Raw genomic sequence first — 17,070 nt, 5'->3', positions numbered from 1 at the left:
TAGGGGTGCGTGACAAATAGCAGGCCGATATGATATGATTTATCATACAGAAAAATCTGCTAATATTAAAAAAATAATTTTTTAAAAAACGCTCCAATGAGGCGAGTTAGGGTGAGAAAATCAACCGCTCCTTTTTTCCTGCCTATGACGTGCAGGGCTGTCGTCACTTTCCCTGAGCTCAGGAAACAAACAACAAGGAAACATTCACTGTTTCAGAGGAAGACATTTCGCTAAATGCTCTGCAAACATTCCGCGATTGGGGGAAAAAAACATGGAGCTTCAACATATCAAACCTTATCAGTCACCTGAAACGCCAGCATCGCTACGATGCTCGGGGCTTGTTCCTATCGCCGCAGTGTTTGAAAAGCGCAAACAGTTTGCCAGAGACAACCCGAGGACTAAAGCAATCTGTGATTTCATCAAGGAAATGATGGCGCTGGATGACCAGCCCTTTACCATTGTTGAAGATACTGGCTTTTGTCGGCTAGTAAACCCCTTGGAGCCACAGTTTGTATTTCTGAACCACCGTTGATAGTACTGATGTCATGATATTTAGTATTTAGGAAGGACAAATCTACAGGTACAGTTTGTCAAATCCGACTTTGTTTGAGTCGTTCTTACCTCAAAAGTGTGCACACACAGTAAAATATAAATTCGAAAAATTAGACATAAAACGGTATTGGCCTTGAGAAGCACGGATTTATCGGTATCAACTTGAAAAAAAATATTGTGCATCCCTAGTGGACCCTTTGGTGATCTTTTTCTTGACTGTGGTTGTTCGGTACAAGAAGAAAACCAGTTGTTTTCTGAAAAAAATAGGACATTTTGGTATGATTCCAGTCTATTCCGTTTGCACAGGAGATTGACCAAACTGTAGACCATGCTTTAGGTACTAGTGTACAGTACTGATCAGTTAATGTTATCAGTAACTCTGTAATGCAACAATGTATACAGAACTACACTGTATTTTAGGGCTGCAACTAATGATTATTTTCTTAGTCGATTAATCTCTAGCTTGTTGTTGAGATTAATCGGTCTGGCCCTAGATGGACTAAATCAATTCCAACCAAATGCAAACAGTTGGGTCCACAACATATCGGAAACAGGCAAAACATTTGGATCATTGTTTTCCAAAGTTAAAGCTTATTTTACCTAAAACACAAAGGTAATAGGTGTACTTTCATGGAGGAAAAATATTCACATTTGAGAGGCTGAAGTCAGAGGATATTACATAGAAAAAAAAGATGAATTGAATACCACAATAGTTGTCAATTAATCGGATAATCGATTATCATTGATTCATTTATTATTTGTTGCAGCTCTGCTGTATAACTTGGTGTAAAAAGTGCTTTTTTTTGTCTTGTTTGGCCACAGGTAGAGTTTTAAACCGGTTTTCTAAGGACATCGGCCAGCTGGATTCCAGCATGCCTTGGACCATTGTGGACTTCATTCAGGTATCAACAAGGGGGGGTTTAGAATGATGTCAGGCTGCTCTATCATGCTGATCAACTTCATCTATCAATGGCATGTGAACAACGGACCTTTCAGTTTTGCACATCATGGATCAAACCTTGATCACAAAATGGTGCTCAAGCTCACAACAATAGTGCTGGCGTGGCTACCAATCTAGAAGTGTTGGCACATGTTTTAATGAACAGTACAGGAATAAAAACACCTTCATGCTCAGCGGTACACTTAATTTCAGCGTTAGGCACCAATCCACAAACTGTTGAAGTAGTTTTTTGAACCTATCGGTGTTTGCACTTCTCAGGTCCTTCTACAAATCCTAGGTGTGATTGCCGTGGCAGCGGGCGTGATCCCTTGGATCCTCGTCCCTGTAATCCCCCTCCTCATCGTCTTCCTATTCCTCCGGCGCTACTTCCTGCAGACCTCCAGAGACATCAAACGACTCGAGTCCACTAGTGAGTGTGCCTGGTGTCTAATGTCCCGGTGGCTAGTGTGTGCTTGTGTGCAAGTTTCAAGTTGTGCTCTCTTCCTCCCTCGTAGCTCGGAGTCCAGTTTTCTCGCACCTGTCTTCCTCTCTCCAGGGCCTGTGGACGATCCGAGCCTTTGGGGCAGAGGGCCGCTTCCAAAAGGCCTTTGATGCACATCAAGATCTGCACTCAGGTTGTTATATGAATCTGTTTTGCAGTTGTGTTGAGACGGAGCACAAATAATGCCCATTGTTACGTATGTGTCTCAAAAAGCGGCCTGGTTCTTGTTCCTGACCACGTCTCGCTGGTTTGCCGTACGCCTCGACGGCATGTGTTCCATCTTTGTGACAATCACCACATTCGGATGCCTGCTGCTCCGAGACCGTAAGATTAGTTTTGTTTGTTCTGGATGTTTGGGTAGAAGGTCAGATGAGATGATATTGGTTGTAAAACGCGTTTATCCTGTCAGAGTTGGATGCCGGCTCTGTGGGGTTGGCTTTGAGCTACGCGATCACTCTGATGGGCATGTTCCAGTGGGGGGTCCGACAGAGTGCTGAGGTGGAGAACATGGTATGCAAATATTTCAGTCAACACAACCAGTATGTCGAGCTGGTACAGACACTAATATGAAATCGACAGATGACATCAGTGGAGAGGGTGGTGGAGTACACTCAACTGGAAAGTGAAGCCCCCTGGCACACCTCAAAGCGTCCTCCCCCCACGTGGCCCAGCAAAGGCCTCGTGACCTTAGACGGAGTCAGCTTCTCCTACAGCAGTAATGGTCCCAAAGTCCTGCACGACTTAAAAGTGACTTTCCTGCCTAAAGAGAAGGTCAGATGGGTTTCTGGTCAAGAATAACACAACACTAGGTGGCTGTTTCTCCAAAAAGCTTATGTGGAATTTTACTGATGTCAGATAGGCATTGTTGGTCGAACGGGCGCCGGGAAAAGCTCCTTGGTGTCAACCCTATTCCGCCTGGCTGAGCCTCAAGGTAACGTCTACATTGACGGCGTGTTGACGTCTGAACTGGGCCTCCATGACGTGCGTCAGAGGATGTCTATCATTCCCCAGGTAAATGACAGATGAACTCCATGTTGGAATTTGTTTGAAATGTCATGAAAAAGTGTTGACTTGTGTGTTGGCGTTGTGTAGCTCTCCATTACCAACATACACATTTTTATGTGTTGATTAACAATCCTCAGGATTTGGATCTGACCAACCCAACCTTTGTGTCTGGTGACTTTGTTATTTGTTTCTCATTCTGTTCTGCAGGATCCAGTGCTCTTTACAGGCTCCATGAGAAAGAACCTGGACCCTTTCAACCAGCATACAGACGAGGAACTGTGGAACTCTCTGCAAGAGGTGCAAGCAAACACAACTGTGTGGAATGTCTCATGACAAAGACTGGGCACGTCTTTGGGGAATAATCCCATAGTATTAAAGTCACAACTGGGAATACACACATGACTGCTCAGTCTGTGCTTGGCCGCATTAATAATCCAATGCTTTGCCCGTGTGACCTGCAGGTGCAGCTGAAGGGCCTGGTGGAAGAGCTTCCTGGAAAACTGGAAACTGTTCTGGCTGAGTCTGGCTCCAACTTCAGCGTGGGCCAAAGACAGCTGGTGTGTCTGGCCAGAGCCATTCTGAGGAAGAACCGCATCCTCATTATTGACGAGGCCACTGCCAACGTGGACCCCAGGTGCTGGCAAAGCATGAGTTGGCTGAATAAGACACAGTTCCACAAAAGACTACAGTAGAGTTCAGTTCAGCTCGCCACAGCATGGTTTGGAGTACATCTGAAGTTAGCATCGTCAAACATAGAGAAGCGTATAATGAAGGGGTACTGAAAGAGCACCAAACCACTTACAGGTGGTTCAAGATGCAAGGACTGGATGACTCCACTTTAATAAGCTAACATGGCAGCATTGAACGTGTTTGCAGGACTGATGAGTTGATCCAGAGAACTATCCGAGAGAAGTTCAAGGAATGCACTGTGCTCACCATCGCTCATCGTCTCAACACCATCATAGACAGCGACCGCATACTGGTGCTGCCTGTTTCCACATTCATTCAACGCATATCTACCCGTAGTTACATTCGGCACTACTTACCAATGTGATTGGCTGCAGGTGCTAGATGCAGGGCGAATCCATGCCTATGATGAGCCGTACACGTTGCTCCAGGACCCCACTTCTATCTTCCATAAAATGGTGCAACAGACTGGCAAGCAGGAGGCGGCGGCCCTTCTGGACGCTGCTAAAAAGGCAAGTCTGTGTCGAAATGTTCCTTGTGGATGCCACTCCTGTTCTTTGTCACGTTAAGGAAAACCTAACGCTGCATACTTGTATTTCAGGCTTATGACACCAGAAGTCGGCCCAATGTCAGTAATGTGCTGATGGAAGGGGACGGAAGTTTGGTCATCTTTGAGACGGCTCTATGAGCTGTCCACTACACTGCTGTACAAACTATAGACATGCATGTATTTATTTTGCATACACATTAAATTGTTGCCTTATTTTCAATTTCCTGTCACTCTGAATTATTTGTCATTTGTATGCCAAGGGTCAGTAACAGCAACAAGTGAGCATTAGCAGCCTGTTGTGTGCATTCTTGTGTGTGTTATGAGCATGATCAAATAGTTGCGGAATGAATGCAGGCAGTCGTTGAATTAGTTTTATAGTTGGTAAGCCTGCCACAGATGAACACAGTGTAACTGCTTGTACACAATCAGGATCATTGCTGGTTGAGTAGAGAGAGACTTATAAAGAATAAGTTGTAACGAATACATTGCAATCCCTTGTCAAAGGAAAAAATTATTAAAAAAAAAAAAATACAAAAGCTCAAGCTCTTGCTTGCAGAAAGACAATGAAAGCACAACTCTGCCATCTGGCGGACCTTTTGCCAACTGCACCTCCACCAGCTTTAAAGGCAGCCGACTTGGAATTAAATATAATAACTCTTTTTTTCTGAAAGCTCGGATACTCAACCAAAGTCCTGGGAGCTTAAGGATTCTTCGCAGGATCTTAGCTGTTCCTCGTAGTGAAGCATAAAGATAAACGTAAAAATGGGGGATTTTTTTAAACTGTGGTACGTCTATGCGGTGCTTTTTACCTGTATGTATTACAGAATTAGGATGAATGAGATGTGAAAAAGACGACCTGTTTTCTGGGGAAAAAATACTTTAGATATTGTTTTCTCTACATTTAGGACTAATTGCAACATATTTTGCAAGATTTTTATAATATGTATATTATCAAAATATTACCCTTGACCTTCAAGTTGCTTTCAGTGTCATGTTTATATTATATTACAGCACCATATTATAGCATGCAGTAGCGGTTGAAGCTGTGGGCCACATGGACAATTTGCGGCATTCCCTTGGGAGGAAAAAAAAGTATTTTATGTATTTGTGTTGAGCGCTAATTTCCTCCTCATGTCAGGATATGTGTGGCAGGTGGGCGCCCTCTACAGGCGGGATACTCACGCCCCCATGCTGCTTAGAGGGAGCAAACGAAACATCCACCACCAGTTGGGCCTCAGCCCTCAGGTTAATTACAAGGTTTAAAGCTACCCAGGGGCTGCGGGACAGCTTTGACAAACGCGGCTCTGTGGTGCAGAACATTAGTTCAGTCTAACCGTCGTTTCCGCTTGGACGCATTTCACTGCAGCACACAACTTTTCTTGTGGAGGAGCTGTCAATAAAACCGCGTCTTGGATGAACTGCAATCGGTAGGTAAGTTTTCCATGATTATGTTGGTTGGTTCCTGGTCAAGTTTTCTCACTCTGTTGGCTTTGACTTAATTCCTGAAGCGTGATTCAGCACATAAATCTGTTAATAATGGAAGCTAGCTCCCTGTAGCAGGATGAGTGGGCAAGTCTAGAGTTACAACAGGAGTGGCGATCGGCATCCACTTCCTTATTATGCCCTGCGCGGGTTTGGCCGCCGTGATGGCGAATAGAATCCAGAAACTGTATTGAAAACATGTCCTCGGCACGCTGCTCAGCTGTTAATTGTTCTAATAGACGGTCCTAAAGCAATGGCGGAGCTAAGCCTGGTCACACTCCGGCCACCGCACTGTAGTATTGTGACGTTCACGAACGAACCGGTTCTTTTGAACGGCTCGTCAACATGAATAATGGATCAGACTGTAGTGCAAAGCTACACAATCATTTCTTGGAGCAGTGAAGCGTATGGCGTCACCCAGGGGAGGCCATCCTGACACTTGGAAAAATCGTGGATGTTGATGAGATGCTTTGGAACCCTTTAATCGCACTATTATATAGCAGGTGGGCTACAATTACCTCACACAAAGAGACAATCATAAAATTATTTTATTTAAAATTGCGTTCGTGGATTGTGAATTTGTAAAATATTGGATCCTCACTGAGGTTGTGTTAAGAAAACATGAGTTTGTATGCCTTGTATGACAGAGGCACATTTTAAGTACACATTTTAATCTTAATGCAGCAGGCGGAAGGAAGGGATTCAGTGTTTGTGTGGCCTCCATCTCAATCCTTTATTCCACACCTTTCATGAACTCCAGGAACTCTGTTAAAGAGAACACATGAAATCAAACCCTTCATTTCACACTGGTTGTGTAATTACTGTCCAGTTCTCATAAAGCACTCGTAACGCTACCAGCAACTGTCAAGGTTTAAAGCTTTTTGTTCAATACAAATTTTAGTACTAAACATAAATGTGTCATAAGTGAGTCCAAAAGAAGACTACAAAACGTTTTATAGGGGTGTGAATGTGTCGATTGCTTTTCTGGTTGCACTGTACCGTCATAATCTATTTTGCCGTCATTGTTTTTGTCTCCATCTTTCATCAGCTCCTCGATGTCGTCTTCAGTGATGGATTCTCCAGTGGACTCGAGCATGGACTTCAGCTCCTCCAGGTCTATGTAGCCATCTCCATTCCTCAACAGAACATAAACAGCACATTTCATTAACACATTAACAGCAACGTGCGGTATTCGTATTTATTTGTTTGTAAGACAAAGACAAATTGAAACGTACTTGTCAAACATGCGGAAAAGTTCAGCCAACTCCTCTTCTGATTTTCCTTTGCTCTCCTCCTTCATGCAGCGGACCATCATCACCAAGAACTCGTCAAAGTCCACTGTGCCGCTGCCTGTGATAGACATACATCGATATCGTATACTTCAGGAGCCACTAAACCTTCCTGTGATCCGAAAAAAACGGTGCGGTATCATGCACAGACTTTATGTACTATTTGGACTACTGTGTATAAATTGTGTACAAATAGCAGGAAATACTGAATTTTATGCTAACATACCATCTTCATCCACCTCATCAATCATCTCCTGCAGTTCTTCAGGTGTGGGATTTTGCCCCAGCATCCTCATCACCTTCCCCAACTCCTTGGTGCTGATGCAGCCATCCTCTGCATCTTGGATGAAGATGTCAAAGGCAGCTTTGAACTCTGAAAGGAGGGAGTGATAAGTAAGCACCAAAGAATTGAAATGTATAACCGTTTTTTGGATGGAAACATGGCTTAGTAATATCATTACACTACTTAGGTATTTTAATTTACTATATGGATTGCGCAAGATGTGGTCGGGTTCAGATCTTGGGTAAAATGTCACTTTGCAGGGTTTTGCATATTCACCTCGTGCTTATGTGGGTTCACCGCACATGCTCTGGTTTCGCCACACTGTCCACAAACACGTTAGATTAATTGGAGACTCGAAGTCAGGGGTGTCCAAACGTTTTTGGACTAAAAAAAAATCAAAGGGTGCAAGGAGCCACTTTGATCTTTTATTTTTTTTTTAAAGACAAAAAAAATCCTAATGTACAGTGGCGTGAAAAAGTGTTTGCCCCTTTCCTGAGTTCTGATTTTTTGCATGTTTGTCACACTTAGATGTTTCAGATCAAACAAATTTAAATATTAGTCAATGACAACACAACTAAACACAAAATGCAGTTTTTAAATGAAACATTTTATTATTAAGGGAGAAAAGAAAATCCAAACCTACATGGCCCTGTGTGAAAAAGTGATTGCCCCCTAAAGCTAATAACTGGTTGGGCCACCCTTAGCAGCAACAACTGCAATCAAGCGTGATAACTTGCAATGAGTCTCCTACAGCGCTGTGGAGGAATTGTGGCCCACTCATCTTTGCAGAATTGTTGTAATTCAGCCACATTGGAGGGTTTTCCAGCATGAAGCGCCTTTTTAAGGTCATGCCACAGCATCTTAATAGGATTAAGGTCAGGACTTTGACTAGGCCACTCCAAAGTCTTCATTTTGTTTTTCTTCAGCCATTCAGAGGTGGACTTGCTGGTGAGTTTTGGATCATTGTCCTGCTGCAGAACCCAAGTTGGTTTCAGCTTGAGGTCACGAACACATGGCCGGACATTCTCCTTCAGGATTTTTTGGTAGACAGCAGAATTCATAATTCCATTTATCACAGCAAGTCTTCCAGGTCCTGAAGCAGCAAAACAGCCCCAGACCATCACACTACCACCGCCATATTTTACTGTTGGTATGATGTTCTTTTTCTAATGCGGCATTACTTTTAAGCCAGATGTAATGGGACACACACCTTCCAAAAAGTTCAACTTTTGTCTCGTCAGACCACAGAGTATTTTCCCAAAGGTCTTGGGGGTCATCAACATGTTTTCTGGCAAAATTGAGATGAGTCTTAATGTTCTTTTTGTTCAGCAGTGGTTGTGGTCTTGGAACTCTGCCAGGCAGGCTGTTTTTGCCCAGTGTCTTTCTTATGGTGGAGTCATGAACACTGACTTTAACTGAGGCAAGTGATGCCTGCAGTTCTTTGGATGTTGTTGTGGGGTCTTTGGTGACCTCATGGATGAGTCGTTGCTGCGCTCTTGGGGTCATTTTGGTTGGCCAGCCACTCCTGGGAAGGTCACCACTGTTCTTTGTTTTCACCATTTTGTATCCACAAATGGCTCTCACTGTGGTTCTCTGGAGTCCCAAAGTTTTAGAAATGGCTTTATAACCTTTTCCAGACTGATAGATCTAAATTAATCTCAGTTAATTTATGTTTTTAACAGGAAGGAAATCACTTTTTCACACAGGGCCATGTAGGTTTGGATTTGTTTTCTCCCTTAATAATTAAAAGTTTCATTGAAAAACAGCATTTTGTCAAACATGCAAGAAAAAAAGAAATCGGGAAGTGTGCAAACACTTTTTCACATCACTGTAAAGACAAAGCTTTGTAGTTATTTTTTGCTTTTTATCATAGTTAATCAAAATTTTTGTGCTCTTTTGCTATATTTTTCCTGTTTTTAAAAAAATTATTTCATTTCAACAATGTGCTGCGGGCCAATAAAAAACTAGCCAAGCACTTTGGACACTTATGCTTTACATGTCAGTAGGTGTGAACGTGAGTGCGGATGGCTGTTTGTCTATATGAGTGACTGACAGGTGAGCGGTCCATGGTGTACCCCACCTCTCACCCACAATCAGCTGGGACAGACCAAGATAAGCGGTCGAAAATGAATGAATATATTTGCATTCAAATATTGAATAATTGTTCATGACAGAAATGAAAAGCTGTTTCAAACTCATTAACTTGAGTTTAAATGTCTGATTCACTTCTCCAGTCCAACGAACCAATGAAAATTCAGACTGTTGTGGATGGAGGCGTGTCCATCCAATCCCTGAGTACTGCAATGGTGCTGTCCTTTCACCCTGGTGGGATCCCTTTGTGGATTTGTGTGGTGTGTGTGGAGCTGTATCTTTGTGTTTAATACATCACAGGTGGTACTACTCGTGTAGTCAAATGAAAAAGTGGTAGTTTGCTTACCATTCTTTTGCTCCTCAGTCAAGTTTTCAACCTAGAGGTAACAATAATGCAGGACAAACATCAACAGTACTGCTTCACAATACACGCTAAGCATTATGTGTGATCCTGTATATCACGTAGCCGTCTCCACTTACTATTCCTGTTGTTGGGTGAGTGCACTGGATTGATTGTCATGGAGTTATGCATGTATGTGCAAGGGGTTAGGAGCACCATCAGCTGTTCCTTTTATGTCCAGCTGTTTTTTTTTCTATTGTCGCACAGGGGGTTTAACCCCGGCTGCCTTTTATATGGTTGCACACATTACGAAGGAGCACAGCATAGCAATATGTCCGTGGTTCATAAAGTGGCCTCCACTGCCCCCCGCAAAAAGAAAATGAAAATAAAAGCTCAATCCCAGAAAGCAGAAACGTCATTGCGATTTATGAGTGTGTATTTCTCATTCTGTTAACTGTAAATGATGATCGAATGATGGTTTTGCCAAGTTGCCCCTCAGATAAAGGCACTGCTGGAGTGTCATAAACGTATGTAAAAGAAATTCAGTCATTCCTATAGTGCAGTCAATCAATTATAATCCAACCAGTGTGTACTTACGTAATAGTAAAGTATCTCTAACCAATCAAGCATGTACTTTTTAACCTATGACTGTCCACTGACTTGACATTGAAACGGTCACAATGGCTCCAGTCACTGTACACGTAAGGAGACGGGGTCATCTCATTTGTCTTACAGAACACACATTCAGTTCAATGCATGCATCACAGGGTTTCCTCTTGATGTGAAGTATTATGAGTATTACCAGTGTGTACTTACGGCTGCTTTATAGACGTCATCCATTGCTGCGGGTCCTTGCTGCTGCCTCTGACAAAATGCAGGACTGGTGCAGCCTTCAGTGCTTGGTCTCCAGGACTATGGCATTAAAAAAGGCGTATGACCCATCCCACAAAACTAAAGAGTGCGGGGGGTGTGGGGGAGGGGCTGATTGACAGAAACAGAGAGTAAAATAAGGGCCCTATAAATAGGAAACAAAAGAAGCCACCTATCAAAAGTGGAACATTGCAGCACTCGGTGGATTTACGTACTGTCTTTGCGTTTGGCTGATGCGATTTTCAGCTGGGTCATATTTACATACTATGCCTGCAAGGTCCAAGAGAGAAAATAATATTGTCTCTGGGTACTCTCAAGCTAGGGTAGGGGGAGATTCCAACTTCATGACTGTTGCACTATTTAAATGATAATTGCAGTAGAAATTTGAACCCGCCATTCAGCGACAGGTGCAGCTGAAATAGTTTTGACGTTCAAACTTAATACATCCATTTTCTACCACTTACCCCGTTTAGGGTCACAGGTGAGCTGGAGCCTATCCCGGTGACTTTTGGCAGGAGGCAGGGTACACCCTGGACTGGTCACCGGTCAATCACAGGACACGTAGCATTCAAACAAGCATTCATAATCACACAATTTAGAGCAGAAGTCTCAAACCTGTGGCCCAATGCATATTCAGTGGTCCCCTACTTGACATCCCAAGTGAAGTGAGGCCCACGCACCCTTTATGACACTGTGAGTCAGACTGTTATGTTGAGTAATGACCCCTTGCTGTTCCCGTGTGCTTACATGCTCATCAAGAGTTCCCTTTCGGCTGCTGCTGGCCAAACACTGTCAAGAGCAACGTCCAGTAAACAAGCTGAAGTGCTTCTGAACCATCTCATGGGCATCTCAAGAGCACCACAAAATTATATTTTTATGTTTCATTAATTTATTTTACAATAGCTGATGCTTGAGACGGCTTCTGGTGGTGTTTGCAGACAAGTAAGCACAAGCACAAGCACATAAGACTCGGATGCCAAAAGTTGTACACTCTCAGTTACAGGCTCACTTTCATACTAATAACATTTCAATCAGGTTTTAAATGGCACCACAGCACTGAGATTGCACTTTTAAGGGTTTTTAATGATCTGATCTGAGAAGAAATTGTTATTTTTGGCAATCCAGCTCTTTTAGGTGGTGTGGACAGCGTGTTGGGCCCATTATCAACATACTGCCAACCATATGTAAAAAACCTTGGCGTGCTTTTAAACTTTGTAAACAAGTGGTCCAGTCTTGCTTCTTCCACCTGAGACAGTTAGCTAAGGTAAAACCTTACCTTCCCGCTGACGTCTTTGAGCATGTTGTTCATTTGTTTATTACTTGCCGCTTGGACTACTCTAATTCCTTGTGTTATGGTCTGCAACAGTCATCTTTACATCATCTCCATCAGTTTCTAAATGCAGCTGCCCACCTGTTAACTGGCACCAGGAGACGGGACCATGTAGCCCCAGTCCTGGTCTTCTCAAGGCCCTGTCACACCTTGACGATTTAGCCTGCTTACGCCAACATATAAAAAATTTGGCCAATACGCTGGCGTACGTCGAATAAGTTATGTGTAAGTTTTGTATATGTTAACAGCACGCGGAAGCACGCCGGCATATGTCATAGTACGTCGAAGTCGTCCCAAAATTTGGTGCATGAACCTAACTTTTCGACGTATGATTCATACATCCCGCATCCGCGGGCAATAAGTGATGCGATCGTTGACGCTCGTTCACACACGTTATTTGTAAGTTACACACAAGTCGTAATAAGCCAACATATCTTGAGACAAAACTGTATCTTCTTGCCTCTCTTCTTGTCATACGTTGGCTGAGAGGAGCTAGAGACCGCTGGAGATCTTCAAGCAAGTGTTGGATGAGAGGAGATGGAGGCTGTTGTGTTTGCATTAGCACAGGGGTCTCAGACTCGCGGCCCCCGTCTTAATATGAAAGATTAATATTCGTGTGGCCCGCAAGTTTGATATGAATGACATTTGTTGTGTGCGAAGCTGAACAAACCAATCACGGTGAGGTATATGACTCTCGAGGGCAGGACCTCGGCCGGGCAGTACGTCCAACGCCTCACCGCCTTTCACTCATTCATTCATTCCTCCACTCAGCTGGGCAGAGGAGAAGCCGTGAAGCCGCTGATTCCGCTCGGCGCTGCTGCTTCTCCACCGATCAATTTATTGGTATTAATGTTTCTTCTGTTCTTATTCATTTTCTTGTGTTTTCTTTTTTTGGGGAGAATGAACAGAATAAGAATTTAATTGCATAGTATAACTTCCTGTTTTACTGTGCATATGATAATAAAACTCTTGAATCTTCAATCTTGATCTTTGCTCAGAAATGAAGGAGACGCTGTGATCTGTGATCCAGCCTATGTCTGCCTGTCGCGATCTCGATCATGGCCGATGGCGCTCAGAGAGCTGCTGTGTGTTTGTTCTTCTCCGAAACAAATAACGTGTGTGCACAGGGGTCAACGATCGTATAACTTATTGCCCGCGGATGTGGGACGTATGAATCATACTTGGACATATGTGCATGCACTAAATTTTTAGATTACTTGGACGTACTACGACGTATGCCGGCGTGCTTCAGCGTGCTCTTAACTTATACAAAACTTACCCATAACTTATTCGACGTACGCCAGCGTATTGGCCAAATTTTTCATACGTTGGCATAAGCTGGCTAATTCGTCAAGGTGTGACAGGCGTTCTATATAAGTTACTAATACGTCATGTATACGTCGAACTCATTATGAATACGCTATGCAATCAACGTATGCAATCAAAATGATCACTTCAGGCATGCGCTGCCTAAATCGTCAAGGTTTGACAGGGCCTTTACACTGGTTACCTGTTACTTACAGGATCCAGTTCAAAAGTATTCTCTTGGTTTTTAAATTGCTGAATGGTCTGGCTCCTTCATACTTACGATATGACTTGCTGTCTGTTTATGTTCCCGCTAGAACAGAGTCTCAAACACAGTTTACCTGGAGGTAGAGTCTGAGGGGGGCTGGGAATCTCGGGGTACCTCACGATACGACACGCGATACATGGCTCACAATAACAATAATATCTTCATACAGTAACAGGGTGAATCAAATAAATAAATAATTTCACAGTTTATATTTTGCTGCATTCAGCTGGGATAGGCTCCAGCTTAACATTGGCTCGTCGCAGGCCGTATTACAGTCATCTTTGAAGACAAGTCGCGGGCCGCAAAATGTGACTCGGCGGGCCGCAAATGGCCCACGGGCCACGAGTTTGAGACCACTGCGCTAGAACAATGAGGTCCAGCTCACAGCTCCTTTTAACCACTCCTAGATCCAATCTTTGGAATGGCCTGCCCCTAAACAATAGATCTGCACAAACACTGGAGCATTTTAAATCGTTTTGGAAATCTGGCTTTTAACACCGACTAACCTGGGCATTGCTTTTATTGTTTTTATTGTTTTTACTGTTTTATTGGTGTCATTATTTTTGTGTATTGTTTTTACCATCCATCCATCCATCCATTGTCTGTACCGCTTCATCCTCATTAGGGTCGCAGGGGCATGCTGGAGCCTATCCCAGCTGACTTCGGGCGACAGGCGGGGTACACCCTGGACTGGTCGCCAGCCAATCGCAGTATTGTTTTTACTCTATTTTTAATTGTACGTTTTATTATTGGATATGTTTGTGTTTTATTGAGCAGCTAGCTGGTGGAAATGTGCTATATAAATAAATTTGACCTTGACTTTGACCTTGTCCTTTGATGAAACGTGATTCCAGAGTTATTACTTGATGCAGCTCAGCCTCACCCAGACTCTACCACTAGTTGAGTTTGAGACCCCTGGTTTACAGCGGCGTCACCAATTAACCTTTCATGCACGTATTTGGGACATGGAAGGATGCCAGAGTAATAATAATAGTTATAATATAAATAATAATATAATAATATTTTTACAGACAGAAACCAATGCAAAATAATGGACAGAACTTATTGTTGATGCGGACTTCCCGTACATCCTGGCGAGCTCAAATCCAATAGTGTTTCTCGCCTTCTTTGTCAAATTGCGGGCACTTGCGACTTCCTTCGGCCCCGTGGTTTGTTTAGGCACTAGATTTCACAAAACGATACAGTACAGGGCAAACGGAAAAGTTTGTGAAGTACAATATTGCAATATTGTATGAAAACCGAGGCACAGTTCTGGCAACAAAAAAAAATCACACGAAGTTTGAGTGTATCATAAATAATCCAAAGACAAGCTGGAGGCATGTCTCTAAATGGTATGAAAGCCTCGTGAAAGGCAAATATACATTGGAGCAAATGTGTACATTTATTTAGAGCTTTTTTGTTTTTGTTTTTTGTCCACCATTTCTAGCATTTATAGCAATACTCCTTCAAGAAACTCCTTCAATTTTCCAATCAATGAAGGATTGATTTGAAATTGTAATTCACCAGAATGCCCAGTGAGTGGAGCAACAACTGTGCTTTTTATCCGCTCAAATGAACACGTGGGCATACTGTAGCCTTTAATAGAGCTGAGATCACGTAAGTGGATACCAGCACTGTGTAAGAGCTGACGTGTTATCACTTTTCATACGCTGAAAAGCATAATAAGTGCTGTCGAGAGATGACAAAAACTGAGAAATGAATTGATCATGATCTGTAATTAATCTGTTTTCATTCACCCCTAAAATTTGCAGAGTAAAGCCCTCACCTTGAGATATTTTCACTTAAATTCATTACGCAACAAAATATTGATATATAACCAAAAAAAGTGGCTTTATGAAGGCATGTATTGCTTTTAACAGACTTGAAGGGATACATGCCATTGACATTGCGCTGTATTTGAGACGAGTCCCAAGTGCTGCCTGCATCCTTTAGTTTCGACCACCAGTGAGGAATATTGCCGTGTGCTTTTGTCAATCTCCAAATAATCAGAAAATATAAATAAAATAAAACATAAGGTCCTCGTAAAACACTGACGTCAACACATCAAAAAACAGTAAGAACACTTTTCTGAGCACGACAACTATTGAACACTGAGTCAGCTGAGGTCCGGTGATGTCCGGTTATAGCAACACAGTTGGACGAATCCTTCACCAAAATCTCAAATTAGTTGTTCTATTCGCTGTTGTACATTTTGATGATTTTGGTCGTCACTGTAGTCCTGCACGGTGGCGTGCATGATGGGTCATTGGGCGCAGTTTGCAACACCTCTATGTTTATCTGCCTGCAGTTCATCGCTATCCACTTGGCAAGAACATCCGTCAGCCTGTCGGTCGCAGACATGCTCACACAAAGCGGGGTGTTCTCCTCAAGTTTAGGTTGGCGAAGAGCTTTGCTATGGCTCGCAAAATCGCTGACGTCTTTGCTGCTAACGTTAGCTATGGCTGCACACTCGAGTGGGTGCTTTGTGTTGATGTGGTAGGCTAAACTCGAGCCGCTTCAGTGGTTAAGTAAACTCGCTCTTACAAAGACCGCACATCACTCCTTTATTAATGGTGCCATCGGAGCGTTTTTGAAATGTAACTGTCACATTCATTGGACCGACAGCTCTCACATCCTCACTTTGCCCTCCCAACGACAATGGGAGCCTATCAGCTGATGCTAAACAAGCCCAAACACAATGATGGCCAATCAGTGTTCACTTTAGAGTGTGACTGCCCATTGTTCACGCCCAACAACTCCAGCACGAGAAACCCAACTTATAAAAACTAATTTTATAAAAAAGTAGGGCTGTCAAAAAAATTTCAATCAGATTGATCACAGTTTGAAATAAATTAATCAAGAATGGTGACCATTAGCAACTATGTCTGAAATATGCCCATTTTTACTGTATTTAATTAACAGAAAGATAAATGACAGGACAGGATTATATATTCGTATGTATAAACAGCTCCAAACGAACAGAATATGTCAATCAAGCTTAAAGATACCACACAAGTCTAAAAATCTATTTGTCTAACACTAGTCTCTTTAATAGTAGCAGAACATTTGAATCCCACTTTAAACCGTGTTATTATGCGCAATGAGGGATTGCGTTCACAGACATCACGTAATTTAAGGTAAATGTACTTGTTTTCAGTGTTTTTTCCGGTATACTTAAATGTAGCAAATTGCACAACCAGATTAAGAGTTACAAAGTGACTGATAAGAATGTTTTTCTTCATCACCCTGTTTATTTACACGCACACGCACACACGCTTTATAAAGCAGCATTTGTGATGTTCGGAGTGTCCATGAATGCATCTCCCGTTCTTTGCAATGAGAATGAGGTAGTGTCGATCCCAGGGTGAATGGCCGAGAGACGTGTTTGAGTTGGAGATACATACAGTGTAGGGTGGCGGAATTGTACTACTGTTGATGTGTTCAGGCCAGAATAAAGTTATTAAAGAGCGTCAGACTCGATGTGACTGTGTGTGGAGGCAACACTGTGATTCCGTTTGCCGTCATAACAGAGGAGTGTTTCCTCTGGTGCGCATGCGTCAATTACGCAAAAAAAAA

At 42.8% G+C, this 17,070-nt stretch overlaps 3 protein-coding genes across 8 annotated transcripts in view; 2 read left to right on the top strand and 1 right to left on the bottom strand.

Moving 5' to 3' along the window:
* The window catches only part of abcc4 (ATP-binding cassette, sub-family C (CFTR/MRP), member 4), a 35,331-nt gene extending 30,457 nt beyond the window's left edge, over window positions 1-4,874 (top strand). Inside the window, exons 20-31 of one of the 4 annotated variants that reach the window (XM_054781129.1) lie at window positions 1,375-1,454; window positions 1,772-1,922; window positions 2,008-2,127; window positions 2,208-2,318; window positions 2,404-2,504; window positions 2,574-2,765; window positions 2,850-3,005; window positions 3,207-3,296; window positions 3,461-3,633; window positions 3,876-3,981; window positions 4,064-4,198; window positions 4,288-4,874. In XM_054781129.1, the coding sequence (XP_054637104.1) occupies window positions 1,375-1,454; window positions 1,772-1,922; window positions 2,008-2,127; window positions 2,208-2,318; window positions 2,404-2,504; window positions 2,574-2,765; window positions 2,850-3,005; window positions 3,207-3,296; window positions 3,461-3,633; window positions 3,876-3,981; window positions 4,064-4,198; window positions 4,288-4,374 (1,502 nt within the window). In that variant the 3' untranslated portion in view covers window positions 4,375-4,874. Of the gene's footprint in view, window positions 1-1,374; window positions 1,455-1,771; window positions 1,923-2,007; window positions 2,128-2,207; window positions 2,319-2,403; window positions 2,505-2,573; window positions 2,766-2,849; window positions 3,006-3,206; window positions 3,302-3,460; window positions 3,634-3,875; window positions 3,982-4,063; window positions 4,199-4,287 lie in introns of those variants that run through there. The other 3 variants (XM_054781119.1, XR_008571964.1, XM_054781142.1) reach the window with 3 other exon arrangements.
* Window positions 4,875-5,432: 558 nt separating this feature from the next.
* Window positions 5,433-17,070, top strand: part of dedd (death effector domain containing) — a 26,521-nt gene continuing 14,883 nt past the window's right edge. The window contains exons 1-3 of one of the 3 annotated variants that reach the window (XM_054769228.1): window positions 5,433-5,663; window positions 6,767-7,138; window positions 7,268-7,400. The gene's annotated coding sequence lies outside the window, so the exon portion shown is untranslated. Of the gene's footprint in view, window positions 5,668-6,113; window positions 6,222-6,766; window positions 7,139-7,267; window positions 7,401-17,070 lie in introns of those variants that run through there. The other 2 variants (XM_054769221.1, XM_054769236.1) reach the window with 2 other exon arrangements.
* tnnc1b (troponin C type 1b (slow)) lies at window positions 6,257-11,216 on the bottom strand. The gene is made up of 7 exons (XM_054769256.1): window positions 11,056-11,216; window positions 10,538-10,633; window positions 9,728-9,758; window positions 7,234-7,380; window positions 6,954-7,068; window positions 6,718-6,854; window positions 6,257-6,483 (listed from the first exon to the last, which is right to left on the bottom strand). Exons 2-7 carry the CDS (start codon window positions 10,559-10,561, stop codon window positions 6,452-6,454), a joined length of 486 nt encoding a protein of 161 aa, XP_054625231.1. The 5' UTR covers window positions 10,562-10,633; window positions 11,056-11,216; the 3' UTR covers window positions 6,257-6,451.

This window comes from Dunckerocampus dactyliophorus, chromosome 1 (assembly GCF_027744805.1).
Source record: "Dunckerocampus dactyliophorus isolate RoL2022-P2 chromosome 1, RoL_Ddac_1.1, whole genome shotgun sequence".
In the NCBI taxonomy this organism is placed as follows: Eukaryota; Metazoa; Chordata; class Actinopteri; order Syngnathiformes; family Syngnathidae; genus Dunckerocampus; species Dunckerocampus dactyliophorus.
Note: the sequence above shows the minus strand (reverse complement) of the source record. Positions and strands in the feature narration are given on the sequence as shown.